General features: G+C 52.3%; 1 protein-coding gene across 1 annotated transcript in view; it reads left to right on the top strand.

Annotated features, from left to right (window-relative positions):
• Window positions 1–13,834, top strand: part of FGF18 (fibroblast growth factor 18) — a 33,101-nt gene extending 19,267 nt beyond the window's left edge. The window contains exons 4-5 of the mRNA XM_082726129.1: window positions 6,441–6,547; window positions 13,131–13,834. Coding sequence (XP_082582255.1) covers window positions 6,441–6,547; window positions 13,131–13,397 — 374 coding nt within the window. The 3' untranslated portion in view covers window positions 13,398–13,834. The remainder of the gene's footprint in view (window positions 1–6,440; window positions 6,548–13,130) is intronic.
• Window positions 13,835–23,135: the final 9,301 nt, after the last annotated feature.

The raw sequence follows: 23,135 nt of genomic DNA, 5'->3' as shown, positions 1-23,135 counted from the left end.
CTGCTGGAGGGCCGTGTTTCTACAAGGAGCAAGGGCTGGTGTGGCTGACGCCACAGGGACCCCCTACTCTCCGAGTCGGATGCCCGGAGTCCGTATAGCAGTCCAAAATGTGAGACGGTGTCACTCCACTCTCTAAGGGGCTTGTCTCTCTTAGGGTTAAATCTCAGTCCTTGGACCAGTCCGGAATGGCCTGGTTCTTGATGACCACTCCAGCTTCGCCTCGCTGCCCCTTCCTTGTCCACTCGGCTCCACAGTCCCACCCACCAGCCAACAGGCCAGGCGTGCCCCTGGCCAAGGACCTTCGTGTTTGCTGTTCCCTCAACCCTAGGATGCCGTTCTCCCAGACAGCCTCCTGGCTGGCTCCCTCACTCCGCTCAGGCTTCTTCTGTTCAATGGTCTCCTTGTCAGAGGCTTCCTGTCTCTGTCTCCTCGTGGGCAGTTTGTTCTTCCTAGCATTTACCATCATGTAGTTAGCCTTTTGCTCCCTGTCTCCCCTGTTACAGTTCAAACTTTTTGAGGGTAGAGGGCTTCTGTTTGTTTTGGTCACTGCTGTATCTCCAGGCACAGAGCTGGCTACCAGCAGGGGCTCAATGTGTGCTTGAGCCAGTGGTTGCGTGGATGAGCCCTGTGAGTGTCTGGGAGTGCTCCCCCTGGGGCAGGTGCCGCATGGAGCTCGGGCACACAGTAGATGCTTGGCAGATCAGTGCTCCCTGTCTCCTCTCTCTCCTCTCTTGCCCTCTCCTTCCATCCTTCCAACCTGCCAGCTCTGCATCATGCAATGTGGGATACAGAGAGCAGCAGACCTGGCTTCCCCCAGGGCTCTTGCAGCTGGGGAGAGGCATTAAAACCCCTGCCCTTTGAGCTCATGTCCCATAACTTCTGTCCCCAGTGAGGAGTGGTCACCCACACCTCGCTGACTCTGCAGCTAAAATGGCAACACTAGAGCTATGGCTAGGATTAAATATAGCTCCTGATCAATCCCATTGATTTTTTTCCCTCTTCCTTTCCAGCAAGCCCACGTGGCCTGCAAAAAACCTCCTTCGGGGACATTAGGAGAAGGGGACTTTGGGAGAAAGCCTGTGTGTGTGTGTGTGTGTGTGTGTGTGTGTGTGTGTGTGTGTATGTGTAGAGTGATGTGGAAACATCTCCAGAAAGTGTTCCTTCTCCCCACCCCCTCCTCCCCACCTGGTCCACCTTCAGAGGGAGGAAGGGAGGACTGATTTGCATTGACCTTCTGGTGCCTTTGGTGGCAAGGACACTTCCTCGCTGGAGGACACCTGGAGAGTGGCCAGGGGCGCAGTCAGCCCTGGAACCATAGAGGCCCGACAGCTGCTGGTCATTTCACCCAGGGCCTGGGGGGGTTTTGGCTCCCACACTGCTCCTGCAGGGGTGGGGGGGTTGAGGCTGAAGCTTGAGGTGGGGAAAGAACCCCCCCTTCTCCAGCTTTGTTCTCTTGGGCTTCCTCCTTCGGTTCCTGTCTCCTGTGTCTCTCTTTGCACTGCGTCTCTGTCTGGTTTTTTGGCCACCTCTCTGTGTCTTTCCCTGCTGTTTCCTATGCTTCAAACCAAAGGCCGTCAAAGTGAGGCCCTGGGTCACACACTGGGAGGCTCAGCTAGGGAATCACACTGGAATCAGTCAGTCAGTCGGTGTCACCTCCTTTTTCCCTGCCATGACCAGCCTGCAGGATGTCTGTCTCCTGCTGCTGCCCTACCTCAGAACCTCTGTCTGGCTCAGACAAGCTCTGGGGTTACTCTGCCAGTGTTCAGATCCTGGCCCTACCGGGCGGCTCTGGGTGCATAACTTGTCTGCTCTGTGCCTCAGTCTCTTCACCCATCAAAAGGGTGTCATAGTTCTTACCTCAGAGGATCGCAAGGCATTGCACGTTCACTCTAACCACCGTGCCTGACGGATGGGACTTTTCAATTATCCTTGTGACTTCAAGCACTTAAGGAAGAAAAAAAGGCAGCATGAGTTTTTTATAGAAAGGGCTTTGTAGGCATCCTTACCGATAGTCCTTCTGTGTCAAGAGAATGAGGTCAGAGCAAGACCTTCCCTGCCTTTGGTGTTGACTCACTTACTCCCCCAGGAAAGGGACTGATGTAGAGGGAAGAGAAGCAGTGGATGAGGTAAGACCCAGACTTCTGGGCTAGCCTGCCTGGGGTTTAACTCCATCACTGGGTAACCTTGGGACTCAGTTTTCTCACCTGTACCATGGGGATGATAATAAGTTCTCACCTCATGGGATTATTATGAGGTTATTGCGGGTGACAGAATGCATATAGAGCCCACTACCTCATAAGCTCTAAGTAAATGTACGTTACTGATAATATTTCTAGAGGAGCAGTACTGAAAGAGGCCTTGGAAGTCGCCTAGGCCTGGCCCAGAGAGGAACAGGGTTTTCACCTCTGTCACACAGCAAACTGAAAGACAGTGGTAGTAATCCTGAGGCTAGGCACAGGTGGGTGGGAGCTCAGAGTTTGAGTGAGTCGGAGGAGTAGCACCAGGAGAACACCAGCGGGGGCAGAGTGGCTAAGGGACTTGACTCTGGACTTAGACTGGGTCCCAACACCTGCGCTGCTTTGATCAGCTGTGTGTCCTTGGGCAAGCCCCTTCACCTCCCTGAGTCTTGTTTTCTTTAACTCTTACCTTAGATAGTGTTACTCATATCTACTTCACAAAGCCGTTTATGCGTTTACTAAAACTTACTTGTTGGTCATTTCCTATGAGCCAGGTATGGGCTAGGTACTGGAAATCACAGTGGTGTATAAGACAGATAAGGCCCTGCTGTTGTGGAGCTTACCTTCCGGTGGAGAGACAGATGGTAGAAAAAAGGAATATAGCAACTAAGACCATGTGCAGAAGAGCTCTAAGGAAAATGGAGCAGCGGATGGGTAGCCCTGGACTGGGGAGGTGTAGGAAAGGCCTCTCTGAGGAAGGGGTATTTGAGTAGCAACCTAAGAGAAGAGAAGCCTCAATGGGAAGCTCTAGGCAAGGCAGCCTCCAGGTAGAGGGAATAGCAAGTACAAAGGCCCTGAGGTGGGAGTGTGCCTGGTGTGTCAGAGAGGAACAGCAAAGAGGCTTGCTGGCTGGCAGGCTGTGAGTGAGGGTAGGACATAGGAATGACCAGTAGGGACCAGAACGTGTGCCCCCAATGGGTCTCCATGAAGAGGCTAGATTTTAAGTGGATTGAAGATCCCTAGGAGACTTTTAGTAGGAAAGAGATAAACTGATTTTTTTTTTATTTTTAAAGGCTTTTTCTGGCAGAGGGTGGAGGCTGCTGAGTTGTGCAGTCTGGGTGGGGGGGATGCCTGGAGAGGGGTTCTGATGACGAGGGGAGCCAGATAACATCCCAGACTCCTCCTGCCTGGTCTGGTACAGGCCTTGAGAATGCAACTGAGCCCAGATAAGGTTTCTAAGCTCCTGAGAGTCGCGTGTTGGGGGCTTGGGTCATGAGAAGGGGGAATGTGATGCTATGGGTGAGGTAGGCTGTGAGCAAACCTGGCCTGGGTGGGTGGGGTCTCTCTCTCCCCATCTTGCTCGCTCTCTCTTTCTCTTTCTCTCTCTTTCTGAGAACTGCTGCTGCTATTAGTCCCTGCAGACTTTACATAATTCTGGCCCGGCTCCCTCCTCATTATGTCATGCGCCCGAGTGGAGTCTAGGTCACGGCAAGGCCTGCTGTGGTCGGGAAGAACAGACTTCTGGCTCCCCGGCATGGTATCCAGAGCAGACCTTCCCCATGCTGGGGTGAGGGCAGCTAGGCTTGTGGGGGTGGGGTGCAGCCCAGCCCCAGCCTAGGCCATTGGACAGCTCAGGCAAAGGCCAGGGCTTGCTGTGGTGGGCCGCACCTGATGAGAATTAGGGGTTGCGGGGTCAGGGAACTACACCTCTCCAGAGTTGGGGGCCCTCCCCTGGTGCTCAGGCCCCAGCGGAAAGTCAGGCAGACCCTCCTGCTGGGTTGCTTCTCTGAAAGCCAGTTTCCTAAACTATAAAATGGGGACAAAGCCACCCAAGCTCAAGGGGATGTATAAATTTCAGTGGGCTAACACAGGAGCCAGAATGGTAGGAACTGTTCTGAGGACGGAGGTCCAGGCACATGCTGGGAGAGGGGCAGAATTCCTCTCAGCCTCAATTGGGGTCTCTTGGGCCATAGTTCTGGGGCTTGATCCCTTTTCTACAGTCTCCCATCCCTAACCTCCTAGGCTCTGCCCCAGTCCCAGAGAGAATCAGAATAGGGGTGAGCCTCCCCTTCCCCCTTGCACAGAGCAGGAGACTGAGACTCAGAAGGGGGCCGTGCCTGGCTCAAGGTGATACAGTCTAGCGTGGCGATGCCAGAAATGGAATCAGACCCCATAAGTCCCAGTCCAAGGCATGTTACTGTGTGGGATGCCCGTAACCCTGGAGGATGCCAAAGAAGTTCAGGTTAGAGGGCATGCCTGGGGAGGCAAGTTTGGCTCCACTTCTGCCCTTTTACACACATCTGATTTTTTCCCAACAGACTATGCTGTGTGTTTGTGTGTGTTTAGGGGAAAAAAGTTTTGTTTTGCCGTTACCATGAAACTTACACAATATTATGAAACTTACACTTCCCTCACCTGGCCTCTGATAACAGGTGCTAGGCCCTTTCTGCCTTCCTTCTGTGGGATCCTCACAATACCTTTTGAAGATTAAGGATGATTACAACCATTTTACAGGTCAGGAAACTGAGGCCCAGGGGCACCTGGTTGGCAAGCGGGGCCAGGGATTCATACCCAAATCTGTGCATTCCAAAGCTCTTGCCTTTCCCTTACATGTCCTGTCTTCTTCACCGCCCTAGGATGGGAGACACTCCTGAACCCCACAACCTCCATTCTGTGTGGGGCCAGAGTTTTGGAGGAGATGCAGAAAGCAAGCCCCAGGTTGCTCTGATGTTTGGCCTGGGTTCCCAGGGAGAGCTTCAGGGAGTTTGAATTAAAGGGGAGCAGGGAGGATGAGGTTCTTGTAACCCCCTATCTCAGTGCTGCTTAATATTCTTGACTGTGTTTACTAGGGATGGGGGAAGGTGGAGAGAAGAATGTGCCTCCCCCTCCCTCCCTGTTACTAGAATTACTAAATTCTTGTTAGATCTTTAAATTTTATGTAAATTCTTCTTATTTTCCTTGGAAAGGTGGGGTATCATATTTTAATTAGTAGTGGTGTCAAAGGAGGGCTAGATTAATTATTGGAAATCCTGAGTTCCAGATGGTTTTAATTTTCACAGCAGGGCACCAGGGTATATATTTTTAAATTTTTTTATTAAAATCATACCTAGTGTATTTTAGGGGCACTGAGGTACACTCTTTGTGGCTCCAAGGATGCTGTATTTAGGGCTATGATTTTTGTTATGGAGAAGCAAGTCCCTTGTCACTAAAATTAAAAAGTTTGTGGGTGAGGGAGGGGCAGGTGCTGGGAAGCAAAGGGTCAGAGATGGGAGGGTGAGAATGAGGGGGTCATAGGCAAAGAAGGCAGCAGTGGGGAGAAGGTGTTACAGAGGGATTCAGGCATAGAATTCAAGGCCAGATAGGAGAAAGAGCTCAGAGAGGATGGGTGGCCTACTGAAGTCACACAGCACCTACTAGGGAGAAAAAGTGGATTGGCAGATGGACAGGGAGGGATCTGGACAGGGCACATCAAGGAACAGTCACCCTTTGACCACTTGATGCCCTTTCACAATCAGGGCTTTGGGGGATCAGCTCTGGACAGCTCTATGGAGAATGGGTCATTTAGTTGGGGTCTCCTACTTCAAACCAGGGAATATTGTGTCCCGACTGAGATGTCTGGGTTCCTGGTAGTTAGCTACATTTTAGCCTCTGTGGCCTTGATTGAGAAAGTAGAATATTCTGAAGATAGTCTCCATTCCCAGGGGCCTTAAATCTCCTTTCGTTGGGCCTTCCCCACTTTGAGTGGCAAAGGTGTGGCAGGGGAGGGGACATAGCAGGGGTTCTAGATGTTCGCCCTGGAGCGAGAGGCCTTTGGCCCAAATTTTGAAGAAAGTAGTTTGATGTCCCCCAAGGCAAGGTGTGTGCGTGCCCATGCAAACTTGCATGCATTTTTCTGTGCCCTAACTCCAGAGACTGCTACTTCTCTGGGATTATTGGTGGCTGTGTGTCCTATTCTGGGGAACAGAGGTGAGGGGCTGATAGAGTGGATGATGAGGTAGAGTTAGCAAGGAGGGGCAGAACAACCCTCTAGCTGGAGCCATCTAGGACCCAAGTGGAGTCAAGAGAGGCTGGGGATGGGGAAGCTTTCTCTGGCTGCCTAAGGGGCGGAGTGCTCCAATGAGACCTGTTTAAAACCTCCCCCATGCCTGATGTTGGAACAGTGAGGGGGTCCAGGGACGTGGTTAGTTGCTGAGCTTTTCCGCCAAACCATTGTCCCTGGTTTAAAAAAAAAAATGTATCTTATTCTCCTTCTGCCTTTCGAAGCCCAGCTCCTAGTGGAGACAGACACCTTCGGTAGTCAAGTCCGGATCAAGGGCAAGGAGACGGAATTCTACCTGTGTATGAACCGGAAAGGCAAGCTCGTGGGGAAGGTGAGTGATGGTCTGGAATTCCCAGGGTATTTGGGAGGGTTCCCCCTGGAAACTCTGCGCAGCTGGAACAGGGTGCTCAGGGCCTTGTCAGCCCCACATGGAAAACAAGCCAGGTGAGTGTGTGTGTGTGTGATTCTGAGTGTAATCTCTTCCTTTAGGCCCTTCTCTACCCACATCCAGGCTGAGGTATCCAAGGCCATGACTTTGGGGAGCAGGCAGGGTCCTGCTCTCTCCTGCTGGTTGTGGACCTGGAGGGGCTCAGGGCTCCCTGCCTGTGTGTGTCTGCTTTCCGAGAACAGGGAAATGGCTGGCCAAGGGCTGGGGCCACAGCATTGATTGAATAATCGCCAGGGGTTTGTAGAGAAATACAGCATCTCCTGGACCGCACGGCTGTCTCAGTGCTGGGCCTTATGGTTCTAGCATTTCGGGAAGATTTTACTACTTGGGCATAGGCCACAGAACTGCATGTAACAAATTAGGGTGGGGTGAGGGTATGGGGGCGTGGACCCACATGGGGCTCATAGTTTCTGCGGGTGCTGTTGGGTGTCCCCCTTTTTTCTTGGGTGTGCCTATTTGTGAAGTTCATACACTTGCTTCCTTTGGGGGCTCCGGTGGATGGTGTTAGGGGTAGTCGCTCCATGGTGCACACGCTCTGTGTTCCCTTCTCTTTGCCGGACCCCTACTGACACCACCCCTCCCCCCGCCCCCGCGCCATATCTAACTTGCAAAATGATTCCGTTGGGCAGGTGGAGTGAGGGGTGCAGGGTAGATCCTGATTCTAAGAAGGACGGCTCTTCCTGTTTGGCGGCAAGGCCCGGCCTGGTGATTTGCATTTATTACACCGTGTTGGGAGGAGGAAGCACAGCCCCAAGCCCCAATTCCTGTTTAAGTCATGGTTTTGTTTTCTGGAAGCCCCCAAGTCTTCGCTGCCTTCCCCTCCTCCACACCCTGGTGGCTGCGGAGAGTACAACAAGCCAGGGACTTGAGCCCGAGTACCTACCGTTGCTTCTTATTTGTTAATGATAACACTACCAGTAGCTTCGGCTAATTGAGCATCTACTTTCTGCCAGGCACGGTGCAAAAATACTCCCAAATAATCCCATGAGGTCGCTACCACTACCATCCCCATTTCGCAGATGAGAAAGCTGAGGCTCGGCCCCGTCGCCGGGCACTTGTCCGGGGTCCCACACTAGAGCCGCGCGGATTCCAAGCCCGGTCTGGAAGGCAGAGAGGTTTCCGCCGCACTGCCCACGCCAGCCGAAGCTTCTCAGAGAGCGCAGTAATAGTAATCCGCAGAGCGCAGCTCCGGGACGCCGAGGAGTGGTTTTAATTAGTGATTCACTTTCCGCGTCCCGGGGCGGCCGGCCGACCGGCGAGGGGATCGGGGCAGGGGCGGCGGGCGGGCCGGGCGCCGGGTCCCCTGGCCTGGCCGTGCGTTTCCTGTGGCGGCGCGGCCCGGCCCCGCGTCAGGCGCTTTGTTCTGCTGCCCGCCCGGGCCGCCTCCCAGGCCCAACCTGCCTGCGGCTGGACGCTCGGCTTCCTTTTCCCGCGGCTTCCAGGCGGGGCGCGCAGCAGCCCGCCGTGCCCGGTGCCCGCGCGCCCCTCCCTCTGTGCTGCGCGCTTCCCGGCAGCTTGACCCCAGGAGGGCCGCGCTGGGGTCAAAAGAGCAGCCCCGCTCCCCGCCGCCGGCCGCCCACCGCCCGCCCGCCCGCCGGCTGGCCGCTGAGTCACCGCTTCCACAGGAGCCGGATCCGATTTCCTGCCCCCTCGCCCTCTCTCCCGTCATTAATATTGGGGACGGTTCAGCTGGCGCGGGCTCCCCCAGGCTCAGCGCAGCCCGGAGAGGGCCCCCTCCTTCCCGCTCCCCTCGAGCTTCCGGGTAAGGACGCGCCTGTCTTCTGGGCTGGCCCCGGGGGGAGGGGGGTTCCAAGGACGGGCCCCAAATCCACCTGCCCCAGGATGGCCCTGGGCAGACCTCTTGTTGCCCGCTGCCTAGCCCAGCCCCCCTCACTGTCTCTGGCCCCTATAGATAGAAGTCACAGGCTCATGGGGTGCTGTTTCATCACAGCCTCCCAGGCAGTCAGGTCCCAAGGTCCTGAGGTTGCCCCCGTGTTGTTCTTCATTGATGCCACCGCCTCTGTTGTGGCCTCATCCTTTCCCAGGAACTGTTGTCCTGGCTGCTTCAGGACTCCCAGCCCAGGCTATTTGCCTTTGCCCACTACCGACCGTCAGCTCTCTAAGAGCATCCCCTGTCTTCCACCCCTAACCCATCTCAAAACCTATGCCTGGGTCCGCACCGTCTACCGTCTACCGTCTACCGCCTACTAGAGAAAGGCCACACTCCCTGGGGAGACACAGAGGGCCTGGGGATCCTCCCTGGCCTCACAGCCCTGCCACCCATCCTCAGGTTCCTTAAGCCAGACCCATGGCCCTGCCAACTACCACTCTCTGGATGGGGCACTCGGGCTTTGTACACGATGATTGCCCTTCCCTCTGTCCACCTGCTCTAAGTCCTGCTCAGCCTTCAGCAGCTTCTAGCTTCTCCAAACCCTCGTATAGCACACCTGCCCTGGAGCTCATAATCCCACACACAGTCCTCTGTTGCCTGTCGCTAACCCGAGTTTTCACTGTTTGTTCCTGTGCCTACATCTTGCAACTAGACAGAGAGCTCACTGAGGGCTGATTCCGGATCCATCCACCCATGTTCTGGTACTGGGACCAAAGAGCCGCAGGAGCACCAAAGAAGTAGAAAAACGCTTCTTGCTTTCCGATTTCCACAGCCAAAATTACTCACATCAGGCTGGGGCATCAGGTCCCCTCACTCCTGAGCCTCAGTGTCCTCATCTGTACCATGGCAGCGATGATGCTGGTATCTGGTGGGCAATTGACAAATAGTCATTCATTTCCCCTTTGAAGCCAGGCCCCAAAGTTACTCCATCAGCTGTGGGAACCCTTAGCCTTAGCTTAGGCTCTGACTCCTTTGGAGCTTTCTTGGGTGGTCTAGACCCTGGGTGCCAGCCTTGCACCTCTTTGGCCCCAGCAGGGCACATGCAACGAGCCCCCAGCAGAGCCTTTTCAGATGTTCTGGGCCCCGGCTCTAGCTCCTCACTCCTCTGCTGCACTGTAACAATCACATACCAGAGCTCAGCCCCGAGCCCCTGCATGCTCAGGGAGCCCCCTTCCCTGCGCCAGCTTTCTGGACCCCACGTCCATCGCGCCCAGGAGGGTGTACATCCTTTCACTCCACAAATAGCTGTTGAGTATAGAGCACTGTGTGCTTGGCATCCCCCCTCCCCCCGCCCACCACCATATCTTTGTGAAGACTGCTTTGGTTGTGAACGACCGAAGCCCAACTCAAAATGCCTTGAGCAAAAAAGAAATTTTTTGGCTCACATAACTACAAATGTCCAGGGGGTAGTTCCAGTTTCAAGTAAGACGGGACCTAGGGGCCAAATGATGTCATCAGGATTCAGTCTTCAGATCAAATAGAAGGAACAGGACTCCAGTTTGGAAAGGAGGAGGTTGGAGGCGATGGAGGAGGGAGAGATGCTCAAATTCTACTTAATCACCAAAGTTCTGTGATGGGATATTCACTCACTCTGTAAATACTGATGGTCTGCCTTGCCCGAACCTATTGTGTCAGCATTTTGGGGGGGTGAGGTTCAAGTATAGGTGATTTAAAAAAAATCTTTGCAGGCAATAAGCAGGGTCAGAGAGGTAGTCAGGAGTAGAGGTGAGGGTCAAGCCCAGGTGCAGCCTGCCATTAGCTTTGAATCTGCTGAGTCTGAGCTCCCAGGGGTGGGTGGGGCGTGGGGGTGGTGGGGGGAGTGGGGACTTGTGACCATCATGGGTCCCGTGGCTCCTCCCAAGGGGCTTCTGAGCTCTCCAAGGGGCTCAGAGTTTCAGCCCTCATAAGTATACCTGGATACATACAAACACATTGCCAGGCACTGTGCCCGCACCTCGCATGTCCAAGACCTTGCTTCATGCTGATGGTGGCCATGTGGGCCTGCGGAGGGGAGGTGTTTTTGACAGGCAGTGCTCTGCCCTCTCTTCCACACTCTTTCTTCTCCTGGACCTCTCTGAAACTGGACAGAGCAGGAATGAGCTTCAGTGGCTCTGTCTCTTAGAAGCCCCATGACCTTGGGCAAGACATTTTGCCCTCTTTGAACTCTGTTTTCTTCTAGCAGGGAGAGTTTATCTGAGCAAGTTCAGAGGATTAAATGAAATAATGCACACGGAGATGTCTGGCTTATAATTAACAAGCAGTAAATGCTGAATGAGTGAATGAATGAAGGGGTAGGGAGACCAAGTGGGCCAGGCCGGGCACCCTGGTCCTTTGCCTGCTCTGTCCCTTTTTCAGCACGCCTCCAGGAGGGCCTCCCCTAACTCATGATGGTCTCTGGGACATCAGTGAGGGTTCCAGGAGGCAGCATCTCCTTTCTTTTAGAAGAAAGCCTTTTGAGGGGTTCCCTACCACCAGTACTATCCCAGAGCTCTTCTTTATTAACCACAAATGCTCTGGGGGCTGGTGACCTATGCTGAGCCATGAGGGCAAATGACAGGTTGTCCTGACCTCCTGAAGCTCTTGGGCTAATGAGGAGGCAGGCAGATATGGGATTGCTCTGTTGGGGGTGGGGTGGGGTGGGAGGAGGAATGGGTGCCAAGGGGAGAGGCTGGAATATGTGAGTCCAATAAAACCTGATGCTTGAATGGAGTCTTAAATGAAGAAGAGGACATGCCGAGGGAGATAGATGGCAGTCAAGGAAAGCTTCCTGGAGGAGGTTGACCCTGAAGGATGAAAGCAGTTTTCCAGGTAGTGGCAGGTATTCTGTGGCAGGGAACAGCATGGTGTAGGCTTTGTTCAGTTTGCTGTGACTGTTCCATTGAGAGTGACCGAGGGATCTGGACTCAGGCTAGATAGGCAGCTTACAGAATTATCCATGGTGGGGGAGGGGGCTGGCCAGAGACCGCTCCCTTCTACCTTCTACTTGCCGTGTACAAATGCCCCACTTCCCTCACCAGAGTCCCTCACTCTTCACCCCCTGACAGATACTGTCCTCTGGGTCCCACATGTCTCCCAGTCCCACCCCCTGCCTGCTCTGCAGCCTCCTCGAAAGATCTCAGCCTCCGGAGAATGTTTTCTTACCCTGCCTGTCCCTTTCTGCAAAGTTCAGCACTTTGTCTGCAGGGCCCAAGCTTGCCCTCCACTCAAAGGTGAACGTTCCTGGAAGCTCCAGCCTGTTTTCCACTTCAAACAAAAGGTTGGAACTCGCACCTCAGTCACCACGCACAGCCAGACCGCTGGGCTTCCAACTTGGCTGGGCATCCGTCCGGAACGAGGAGTGGGCCCGGCCTAAATTTGGAGATGTTAGTTGGAAACTCGAGTGCTGCTAATTCAGGCCTTCCAGCTTTGTGTGCTTCCCACTCTGCTACATGGAGCGATTCAACTGTCTCAGGAAGGAGGGTCAGAGCCCTGCCTCCCACCGTCCTTTGTCCAGATCCGATCCAGGGAGGGAGGCCAGCACCCATCTGAACCACCTGCAATTCTGAAATAATTCAGCAAGTTCCTACTGTGTATGAGGCTCAAGTATAAGTATCATTCCTCACATTTATGTGACACGGGACCACTGTCCTGGTTTGGTCAGACGAGGAATGCGACGTCTAGCGCGTGGAATTAACTAGCCTGAGGTCACATAAGGAAGTGTTAGAGTTGATTCAGCTCCTGACTCAAAATCTAGTATTCCTTGCCCGGCATCCCTTGTCTCCTAGGGAGTTCGCACATCTGCTGGGGAGCCTGAAATCTCAGAACCAAAGGCATAGGCTCTGGAGTCTGGCCATGCAAAAACTCTTATTCTTGGAGTTCCCCTCTTCACACCAAACATTTAAAATGCACCATCTCCCACATTAAATGTTATTTGAATTTAACTATATTGCAGTGGAGTGGCGTGGCCACGGTGTAGCTGACTCTGTATCAGGTTTTGTGCACTAATCTCTACAACTTTAAAGGAAATGAGATATTATTGGCCCACATCACAGTGAGGTAACGAACTTAGATACTGCTTGGTCCAGAGCCCAAAGGATGTGACGAGAACTTGGTTTCTGTCATTCCCTTCCTCTTGGCATGACTTCCTCTGTGTTGGCCTTGTTGTCAGACAGCGTTTTTCCTCATAGTGGTAAAATGGCTGCTTTTGCTTCAGCCTTAGGTGTTCCTCTTGTTTAAATCAGCCTATGTTTGGGGGGATTAAACAAGGGTCTTGAGGAGCACTCTGATTGGATGAGTCAGGCCACATGCCCAGCTCTGCACCAGTCATGGGAAATAATGTTTTATTGGCCAGGTCTGGGTCTCTATTCTCTGTGGGGAGTCTATTACCTAATTGGCCGGTGAGGAAGGAGGCAGGGGCCGATATGACAAGTCCACCCGGCAGATCTAGGAAGTGAAAGTACTGCGGATAAAACTTGGGGGAGGCCCTCTCAACTTTACTGCCCCAAGCCTCTGCCACCTACCCACACCCTGTCCGTATAGCTTGCCCCTCGTACCCACCCTTCTCCTCTCACCTCCTCCTTTTCTTGCCTCCTACAGCCCGATGGCACCAGCAAGGAGTGTGTATTCATTGAGAAGGTCCTGGAGAACAACTACACAGCCCTGATGTCTGCCAAGTACTCTGGCTGGTACGTGGGCTTCACCAAGAAGGGGCGGCCACGGAAGGGTCCCAAGACTCGGGAGAACCAGCAGGACGTGCACTTCATGAAACGCTACCCCAAGGGGCAGGCAGAGCTGCAGAAGCCCTTCAAGTACACCACGGTGACCAAGAGGTCCCGGCGGATCCGCCCCACGCACCCTGGCTAGGCTGGCCCCACCACAGTCCCCCCGGGCTGCCCCCTGGCCCACACTCACACTCACAGAGAACTGCATCAGAGGAATATTTTTACATGAAAAATTAGGAAGAAGCTCTATTTTTGTACATTGTGTTTAAAAGAAGACAAAAACTGAACCAAAACTCTTGGGGAGGGGGAGCAATAAGGATTTTATTGTTGACTTGAAACCCCCTGTCTACGACAAAAGACTCACGAAAAGGGACTGCTGTCAACGGACAGGTGCTTGTCTCTCTCTAGGAACAGACAACTCTAATCTTGTCCCCAGAGGAGCATTTGAATGAGGAAAACGACACTCTGAGAAACCAAAGTCCTTTTTCCCAAAGGTTCTGAAAGCAAAAAAAAAAAAAAAAAAAAAAAAAAAGGCAAAAAAGAAAAAAAAAAAAAAAAGAAAAGAAAAACAAAGAGAAAGTAGTACCTATCCCCAGACTCCTGGTCTTTCCCAACCCCTATCCCTGCCCCAGACTCCAACAAAAATCGCTCTCTGGTTTGCAGTCATTTATTTATTGTCCGCTGCAAGCTGTCCCGAGACACCGCGCAGGGAAGGCGTGCCCCTCGGAATTCTCGGCGCCTCGACTTCCGACGACAGACGGCCTCGTCCAATCAAGTGACCCTGCCTTGCTCGCAGTTCTGGAGGATGCTGCTATCGACCTTCCGTGACTCACGTGACCTAGTACACCAATGATAAGGGAATATTTTAAAACCAGCTATATTATATATATATTATATATATAAGCTATTTATTTCACCTCTCTGTATATTGCAGTTTCATGAACCAAGTATTACTGCCTCAACAATTAAAAACAATTGACAAATTATTTTAAAAAAACCTTGAGGTGAGTGGTGGGGGGTGGTGGGGCTCAGGCAGGGCGGGGGCCCCCCTTGTGTTTCCTTCCTCTGGGTCTGCAATCTGGGCTCTGAGAGCAGGGGTGGGAAGCTCGCACCTGCTCTGCGCACTGCTCCAGGCTGTGAGAATGCAGCCTTAGACCAAGGGATCTTTGCTTCCGGACATCCTTGCCCTCAGAGACATTATATTTCAACGAGTCACTGATTGGATAACTGATTCAGGCGTAATCGTTCACAAACATTTGCTTGCGGACTCCAGGCACTGGGTATTTACCGAAAAACGCGCCCAAAACATGCCAGCCTCCCAGGGACCTTCACTTAGTCACTGATTAATTGCTTCATTCACTCATTTCTTGATGGAACTGTTCATTCAACATATGATTACTAGGCACTTAATTAAATGCCAGGCACTGTTTTAGGTAATGGGAATTCATCAAAGAACAATACAGACCCAAAATCATACTGCACGAAACTTACAGTCTAGGGGTGATTGCTCGAGTCATTTGTGCAGCCCCATCTGGATTTTGCCAGACACCTGCTGAGCGAGGCAGCAGTAGGCCCCCTTCTGTGTCTGGTGGAGTTGGAGGGCCCAGGTCAAGAGGAGACTGGTGTTTCTCCCCTTAAACTCTCATGGGTGGGAGTGTAAGAAGTCTGTCTGTCTGCCTCTTGAACTTCCAGGGGCCCTATCTTCTAGGTCTTCCCCAGGACCTGGCCAGGATGGAGGCGAGAGGCCAGCTTTGTCTTGGGATGGGAAGCAGATTGGGCAGAAGGTTGACTGAAGAGGAGGTTGCCTCCTGTGGGGTCCTGTGGCTGTTCCCTGCCTCCCTTGAAACCACCTCCTGCCAAGACTGGCCAGAAGACCCCAGTGAGGCCCTACAGAGAGGAAGAAAAGAGGAGGGCAGGAGAACCTTCTCTGCAAAGGGCTCCTGGCTGGGCGGGGGCTTGGCTCCTGACATGTGTGCTCCCTCTGCAACCCACCTCTGTGCTCTGGCCAAGCACAACTCCTGGTTCTGTCCTTCCTCCGTGCATTAAGAGGGTCTCTCTCCACCCCCGAGCCCCATCCCTTGTGTCACAGCACATTGGCTTGGGGCTTTGTGAAGCCCTTTCAGGTGCACAATCTCATTGTCACCTCAGGACATCCTGCGGGGAAGATACTATCATTATTCCCATCTCATAAATGGAGGAGACTGAGGCTCAGAAATATTTAGCAGCTTCCCCAAGATCACAGAATAAGAAAGCTGGGGCTGGTGTCCACATCCTACACTCCCCAGGGTGGAGGTAGCTGCCACTTGGTGAGTGCCTTCTCTATTTCAGATGGCCTGCTGCGGACTTACCACAGCCTGCCTGGCCTCACTGCACGCCCCGGCGGGGGACACATGCGCACAGTTGATGGAGGCTCAGAGAGGCCATCAATGTGTCCAAGGCCTCAGTGGGTGGGTGACTGAGCCTCAGACCCCTGGGGAGAGTAATTATGATGGTGGTTGTCATTTACTGAGCGCCTACGGGTGTCAACTCCTTTTACACTGTCATTTAATTTAAACACTAACCCTGTGAGATGGGTGTGTATTACCTTTTGCACTGAACGTTTCAGAGACATGAAATGACCTGCTCAAAGCAATTCAAGCTAGAAAATCGTGGAGTCAGAAGTCAATCAATCATTTATTTATTCATCCAATCAATATGGGTTTAGTTTACCCTGTGCCACATGCTGTTCTGCAGGCAAGAGACAGAGCAGTGAACTGAGCAGAGCCCCTGCCCTTATGGAGCTTACATCCCATTGGGGAAAATCAACAATAAACCCAATAGAAGACATGTCAGACTGTGATAAATCATAAACTAGGGGGAAATAACATACGGTGAGGGGATAGAAAGGGAGGGGCTGCTACTTTAGAGTGCTCAGGGAAGGCCTCTGGAGAGGGGGGTGGGGGGCACAGGCAGACACTGAGGGGAAGAACATTCTGGACAGAGGGAACAGAGAGAGTGCTAAGGCCCAGAGGCCTGCCACAGAGTAAAGAAGGGCCTGCAGGGTGGAGCACAGTGAGTGGGGGAGGAGAACTTTGGAGGGGGCTGAGTTTTGGGTGGGGCCAGACCACCACTTGGTCTTCTATTCAGAGTGGGCTGGGGAGACATGTGTGATATATCCTGCACTGTAAACGGAATGATCTGGCTCCTGCGTGGAAAAGGATGGCAGTTTCCAGCCCAGGACTGCCTAGTACCCTAAGCTGGGCTCTCACCACGGCCCTGGGCTGCTTCCTGCTGCTGGCTCTGCTCACCCCCTCACAGGCTGCGGGCGCCTCCCACACCCACACCTGGCTTTTACTCCATCTCGTGGAGCAGTGAGGCCGGTGTCCATTCTCTTTTCCTGCCCCTTTAGAGACTCCCTGTCTTTGGAAGATGCGGCCCCAGCTTCTGTTTACTCTAGGCAGGCTTCCTGGACAGTTCCTGGACAATGAGAACTATGTTAATGATAGGCACAGTGGACTGGTGGGAAGAGTTCCCAGCCACGGATGATGTCTTAGGATGCTCGCTTGACGGAGGAGCCAACTGAGTGTTTCCACAGTCCAGCTGAGTAGGGAAACCTCTCAGAGCACCTATTATGTACCAAGTACAGTCTTTTTGAGTCTTCCCAACAGTGTAGATTTTTAGCCTGACTTTAAAGAGCAGGCTCTGAGAAGTGGAGTCATTTGCCTGAGGTCACCCAGAGAGTCAATAAAGGCACTGGGATTTGAGCCCAGGTCTTCTGATCCCTAGAGCTTGGGGCTTTGGGCATCTGTCCAGGGTTTCAGTCTTCCCCACCCCTGGCCCTCCCTATCCTGTCTTGGTGTCCATCATCTCCCAACCCACCAGAGGGAGGAGGCAGACCGAGACCACATTCCCACGTCTCTGATAACAGCTCTTCTCCTAACCCCTGGACCCTTCCCAGGATGTCAGTGTCACAGACAGTACAGGGATCTGGGACCTCAGGCCCCTGAGTTTATTTTCAGCTTGGCCACTTTGCCAGCTATGTGACCTTGAGCCATAACCCTCATCAACCCAATAGTTTTCACCTTGCAGGGCTGCCCCTGTCATGTTCAAAAGAGATAGCAGAGCATAGTGGGAGTAATTCCTGCCCGGAAAGAGCTGGAGGGCCCAGGCAGGTGTTTTACCCTCAGTCGTCTCTCCATTTCCCTTCAACCTCATCACTTTAGAGAGGAAACAGTCACAACCCAGACAGGTAGAGCGACCTGCTCCAGGGCACCCAGCAAGTAAATGGCAGAGCCCACTCGATGACCAATGAACAGCGCGATAGTGATTCATAAACACGCTGGAGTATGGCAAAGGGAGATGAGTCAGGGCTCTTCTCAGGAGTTCAGGGGGCAGTTCGATGGCCCGCAGGTCCCTCTCACCATCTTTCCCAAGTTTGCTTCTTGACCCAAGGAAATGGAGGACAGGGAGGAGAGGGCTGAGGTTTCTTGGTCCCAGACCCTACCCTCTGCTCTTCATCCCTGCAGTGGCACCGTGTGACCAAGTGCCAGAAGTGAGTAAAGATGGAGGCTTACCTCGCATTTCAAGGAGTTTGCATGCAAGAATGGTGGGACTGGCCCCCAAAAGGGAGAGAAATGGGTTTGATGATGAGGGTGCTCTCTCTACCTACCTGCCCCACATTTGGGCATTGTTTGGATTCAGTCTCCTCCCTCCATGGCCACCCATTCCCTGACCACTGGCACAGGAGAGGGAAGGGATGTTTATCAGGCACCTACTCTAGAGAGACTCTTATGATCATAGCTGTACACACACACCCTGTTCAGGATAGCTCCTGGTGCAGAGTGAGCTCTTGGTACCCTAGCAATTACTGTGATCTCATTTGACTGGTACAACAACTTGGCAAGGTAAGTGTTAGGAGGCCTATTTTGTAGATGGGGAAACTGAGTCCCATAGAAGAATGTGATTGGCCCCAGGTCGCATGGTAGAAAGTGACAGAGATGAGGTTCGAACTCAGGTTTCCTGGTCCTACTTTCCGCTTCCTTACTGTTCCTCTTTATCTCTTTGTTGGGGATGGAGAGGGCAATAAAGCCCCAAAACTTGGGGCAAGAGAAATAAAGTGCCACTCCTGGTGGGTGGGGAGGATGTGAGGACCAGGAGAGGCTGTGTCTGGGGGTGTTTCTGCCAAACCAGGTGATCCTGGGCGGTGGGAGGCAATAAAGCCCCAGGCTGAGTGCAGGAAGTTGGGGGGAGGGTGGAGATGGCCTCCTGGATGCCTACACAGCTGGAGCCTAACAGGAGGGGGCTGGGATGCCCGGGGCTTGAAAATCCCATAAATAGGCAGAGCCCTCCTTCCCCAGACGTAAGACTGGGGCTTCCAAAGAAACAATAGTGAATTAGGTGCTAAAGATGTGAAGGTTGCTCCCCAACCACGCAATTAGGTAGTGGGTCTGTTACAAACATTAGGGGTGGGAGCTGGGACCAGATGTTGGTGAGCCTTACCCTCGCCTGTCCTTTCCCAGAACTGCCTGGCCTCCTGGCTGAGGTTGCCAGCTCTGAGAAGGAGGGAGGTGGCAGGGAGCCCTGGTGTATGGCCCCCTGCAGAGCAGGCCAGTGATTAATCAGACATTCCCCCACCACCACCCTGTAGCTTCACAGATCTAATTAGCACTTGCTAGAATTTCTGCCTACCTCCTCTGCTTGCAGTCAGAGCTATATGCTTTCAAGGTTCCAGGCTCCCAGGCTGACCACTCTGAGGCTGTTGGGCACAGAGTTGCCCCCTGGGGTGGGTCAGAGGCACTGGCTGATTTTAAAAGACTGTTGCAGACTGAAGCTCCCCTTGCCTCCCCACGTGGGGCTCACTGTCATCTCTTGAGCATCAGGTTTCTGTGGGCATTTTACCCACTTCTCTTCTCTAATTCCCACCACAGCTGCCCCAGAGAGCTCTTTTTATCTGTTTCCTACCAATGGCTTTCCCTGTATTTCCAGGCTTATGTCCTACTGGCTTCATAACTTCAGAAGGAAGAGAACACATCTTTCCCAGAGGCTCCAGTAAAAGTCTCAGGGCTGACTCTCATTGGATCAATTCTCTCTCTTGTAAATCCTTGAGCCAATCACTGTGGTTGGAATAGGACCCCTCCTCTCCCTGCACCCCCCCCCCCTTCATTCCATGACCTGGAGTTTCACTCCAGCTTCACTAGGGGGACACAGCAGTTTAAGTGGCCAGGTGTAGGTCATGGGATAGACCCTGGAACTGGTGTTGGGGAGACCTGGCCAGTCTACCCAATCGTAAGTTCGCAAATCAAAGAAGGGGTGATTTCCCAAAGGAATATGGGACCGTTCTTACCAGAAGAAAAGGGGCAAAAGCAAGAAATGTCTGTTCCAGTGCTTGTTTGCTTGGGTGTGCAACACAGTCCCAGGCAAGGGGTTTTCATATACAGATAGTTGAGCCTCAGCCCTTGAGGTTCCACTTCAATAGGTTTGGGGTGGGCCAAAGAATTTTCAAATCACAAAGGAATGCTGATGCTGCTGGACTGGGATTCTTTAAGAACCCACTGGTCTGGGGGCGCCTGGGTGGCTCAGTGGGTTGAGCATCTGCCTTCAGCTCGGGTCATGGTCCCGGGGTCCTGGGATCGAGCCCCGCATCGGGCTCTCTGCTCAGAGGGGAGTCTGCTTCTCCCTCTCCCTCTGTCTCCCTGCTTGTGCTCTGTCTCTCTTTCAAATGAATAAATAAAATCTTTAAAAAAAGAACCACTGGTCTGCCCCTTTCCCTTACTCTCATTCTCTCCATCATCATTGTAAGCTCTATGCTCCCATCCGGGACTTCAGAGTGCGGACACATACACCTCAGGCTATGCAAGGGGTTTCCGAGACATCCATGAGTACAGTCATCTCGAGGTAATCAATTTAGAGCTTACCAACTCCTGAGTACTTTCCCCTAAATTGATCTGATGAAGAATGCTCCCATGGCTGGCAGGCTCCCCTTCCCCCTCACTCTTCCTACAAAGCCTCCCTTCCACTTTCCAGTAGAAGATGCACCCCTTACCCCACCTGCATCTCACCATAGGCATTGCCTAGAGTGTAGAAAACTCCAGCTCATGGAATGAATGGAAGATAGTATGGGGATGGGGCCATGAATCTGTGGAAAGTCCTCATGCTTTTCCCTGTCTGAATACTGGTTTATGCTATCACAGGGCGAATGGTATATTTTGTTTTGGTCCATGTTGGGTTATTCTGAATGCAGGTATATTGCACAGTGGGATGTACTGGCAACTTTTCTTTAATTACTTTGCCTCATTTATACCCCAAATGTTCTGGAACTCATTCACTATGAAGGGGTGTCTTGTGAAAGGAAAAGAAATAAGGGTAATGGAAGTAACTTATTCAGGGGACACAACTTCTGCTAAGTTCCATTCCGTATGTGCTCCCTTATCTGTCACCTGCCTGTCTATCTATCCAGCCACCTATCTGCCTATTTACCTCTCTATCTACCAAGCATCTTAGAATGACAGTATTCATGATTTGGAAAAAGCATCCTGGCGTGTACGAGTGTGGGCCAAGTGCATCTTGCTGTGTTGCCACTACTCTCAGTGATGAGAAAGAACCTGTTGTATTTCTCATCCATCCTCTCCTTGGCCCATGGAAAGCATTTTGCCCAATCAAAGTAGGAGGAGGTGAAAAGTTCCGCATTTACTTCCTCCAGGCCGTCTTTGAGTAAAATATCTTGTATCAGACGCAAGTTATTGTTTTATATTTTCTTGAGCATTTGTTCAGACTTGTAGGGGAAATATTTTCATTTAACTTTTGCAGAAAGATTCCTGGCTACTGTAAAGCCACATTTGTTTTTTACATGGGTGGAAACCTCTTATTTGCTGTCGCCTGTTCACTTATTTGTGCCTGGTGTTCATTTATTAGACTTAGATGAATTTAAGTGTGCACGACATGGATTTTACTGAAAAGATATAATTATCAAAATTACTTAAGGGGTTCTAAATTAAAAAAATATGAAGATGCACCCCCTTCTAGTCCAACGGAGGCACCTGTATGCACTGCACCCACACAGACACTGTCGATCCTTGATCTGGAAACGCTGGCTTGCTTGTCTGTCTTCTGCAGCTGGGAGCACAGAGGTGCCACGACACAGTCCCCTGGGGGTACCCCAAGAGGCAGCCCTTGGGGAGCTCACAGTTGAAGGCTGCAAACAGGTGGACTATAATGCAGCAAGAGGAACACCTATAGATGGAGGCCCAGAAGTTCCAGATGCTCAGAGAATGAGGACATGAACTGGGTAAGGGGCGAGGGGTCAAGAGACTCTGGAAATCTGAATGCAGGTTTAACTGCAGAACAGGGAGGGGCAGCCCAGGCAGAAGGAAGAGCACGTGCAAAGGCAGAAAGGTGTAGCTGGAGCTGGAGAGTGGGAGGCCGGGTGATGGGAGGTGCAGCTGGGCAGGAGAGGGACCTGAGAGTCAAGACAGGGTGTTTCTTTCTTCCTTCCTTCCTTTCTTTCTTTCTTTCTTTTTTTCTTTCTTTCTTTCTTTCTTTCTTTCTTTCTTTCTTTCTTTCTTTCTTTCTTTCTTTCTTTCTGTCTTTGAGAGAGAGAGAGAGAGGTGGGGTGTGGATAAAAGGAGGGAGAGGGTCTAAAGCAGACTCCATGCTGACTCCCAATGTGGGGCTCCATCCCATGACCCCGAGATCAAGACTTGACCCAAAACCAAGAGTTGTTTAAGCGACTGAGCCACTCAGGTGCCTCAAGGCTGTCGCTTTTGTAGGCCCCCATTTCTGCATGGCCCTTTTGCACTGCGCATGTACATCTGTGTTCACACTCACCCCGATGTGCACATGTGTGAACAGTCAGTCACACTCTGAGGCTCAGCCAAGCGCATACACCAGCACTAACCGAGTGCCAGGCCGCGCCTCCCTTCCTCTCTCCTTCCTCCTCACAACGTTTTCTGAGTGCCTGCTCTCTAGCGGTTCCTTGGAGATAGAACAATGACTCTGGCATGGTCTCTGCTCCTGCAAGCGTTACTGAGGAGACAGACCATTAACAGTGCAGCACACTGTGGCGAGTGTGTGGGGGATGTTACTGGAAGATTCACCTTGGGTTTCTGTTTTGTTGGGGGACACTGGGGCCCAAGCTGACGGACACCGATGGTCGTGGTGGGTCCCACACCTTCCTCAAGTACTTCCAGGGGCTCTGATGAGTCAGACGTGGTTCTGTTCCTCCCAGATATAACCTCGTGGTTTGAGTAGCCATTGAGCGCCGTGACCTGCATCTGCGGTTCCCAATGAGGATGACTTTGTCTTGCAGGCCACCGGGCAGTGTGTGGGAATGCTCTGGTTGTCACGGCCCTGGTGGCTGCTACTGCCATCTGGTGGGTTGGGCCCCGGGGGGGTTGCTGAATAAACATTTCATGTGTATGCCAGGTCCCACAGCAAAGAATCATCTGGCTCCAGACGTCAGTTGTGCTGAGGTTGAGAAAACTTGGCCTAGATCCGTTCTTTCCGGAAGGTGACAAAACGATGGTTTTCTAATTCTCTCATTTCTGCTGTGTTTATTAACTGGGATTCTCCGATAAACTGAGAACTTACCCCATCAACTGTTCAGTTACCCCGAGGGGTAGTTCCTTGAGGAAAGGCAGGTAGGTCCTCGATTCTTTCTCTTTATTTATCACTTTTCAGAATAATTTGTTAACTGGCATTCTCCAAAGATGACCAATGCATTTTTCAGTGTCACCCTGGGAATTATCAAAGACCTAATTAATGTCTTTCAATTCATAGCAGTCATTATTCTTTTTGAAGGTTAAGTTCTTCCACCTTTGGCCAGTGAGTGCTCCTTGGCAGGGGGTGGAGGAGAGGTGGGGGGGGTGTGTGGGGGGTGGGGGTGTGTGCATTCTTTTGCTGCTGC

Source organism: Mustela nivalis, assembly GCF_964662115.1.
Source record: "Mustela nivalis genome assembly, chromosome: 3".
NCBI lineage: Eukaryota > Metazoa > Chordata > Mammalia > Carnivora > Mustelidae > Mustela > Mustela nivalis.
Note: the sequence above shows the minus strand (reverse complement) of the source record. Positions and strands in the feature narration are given on the sequence as shown.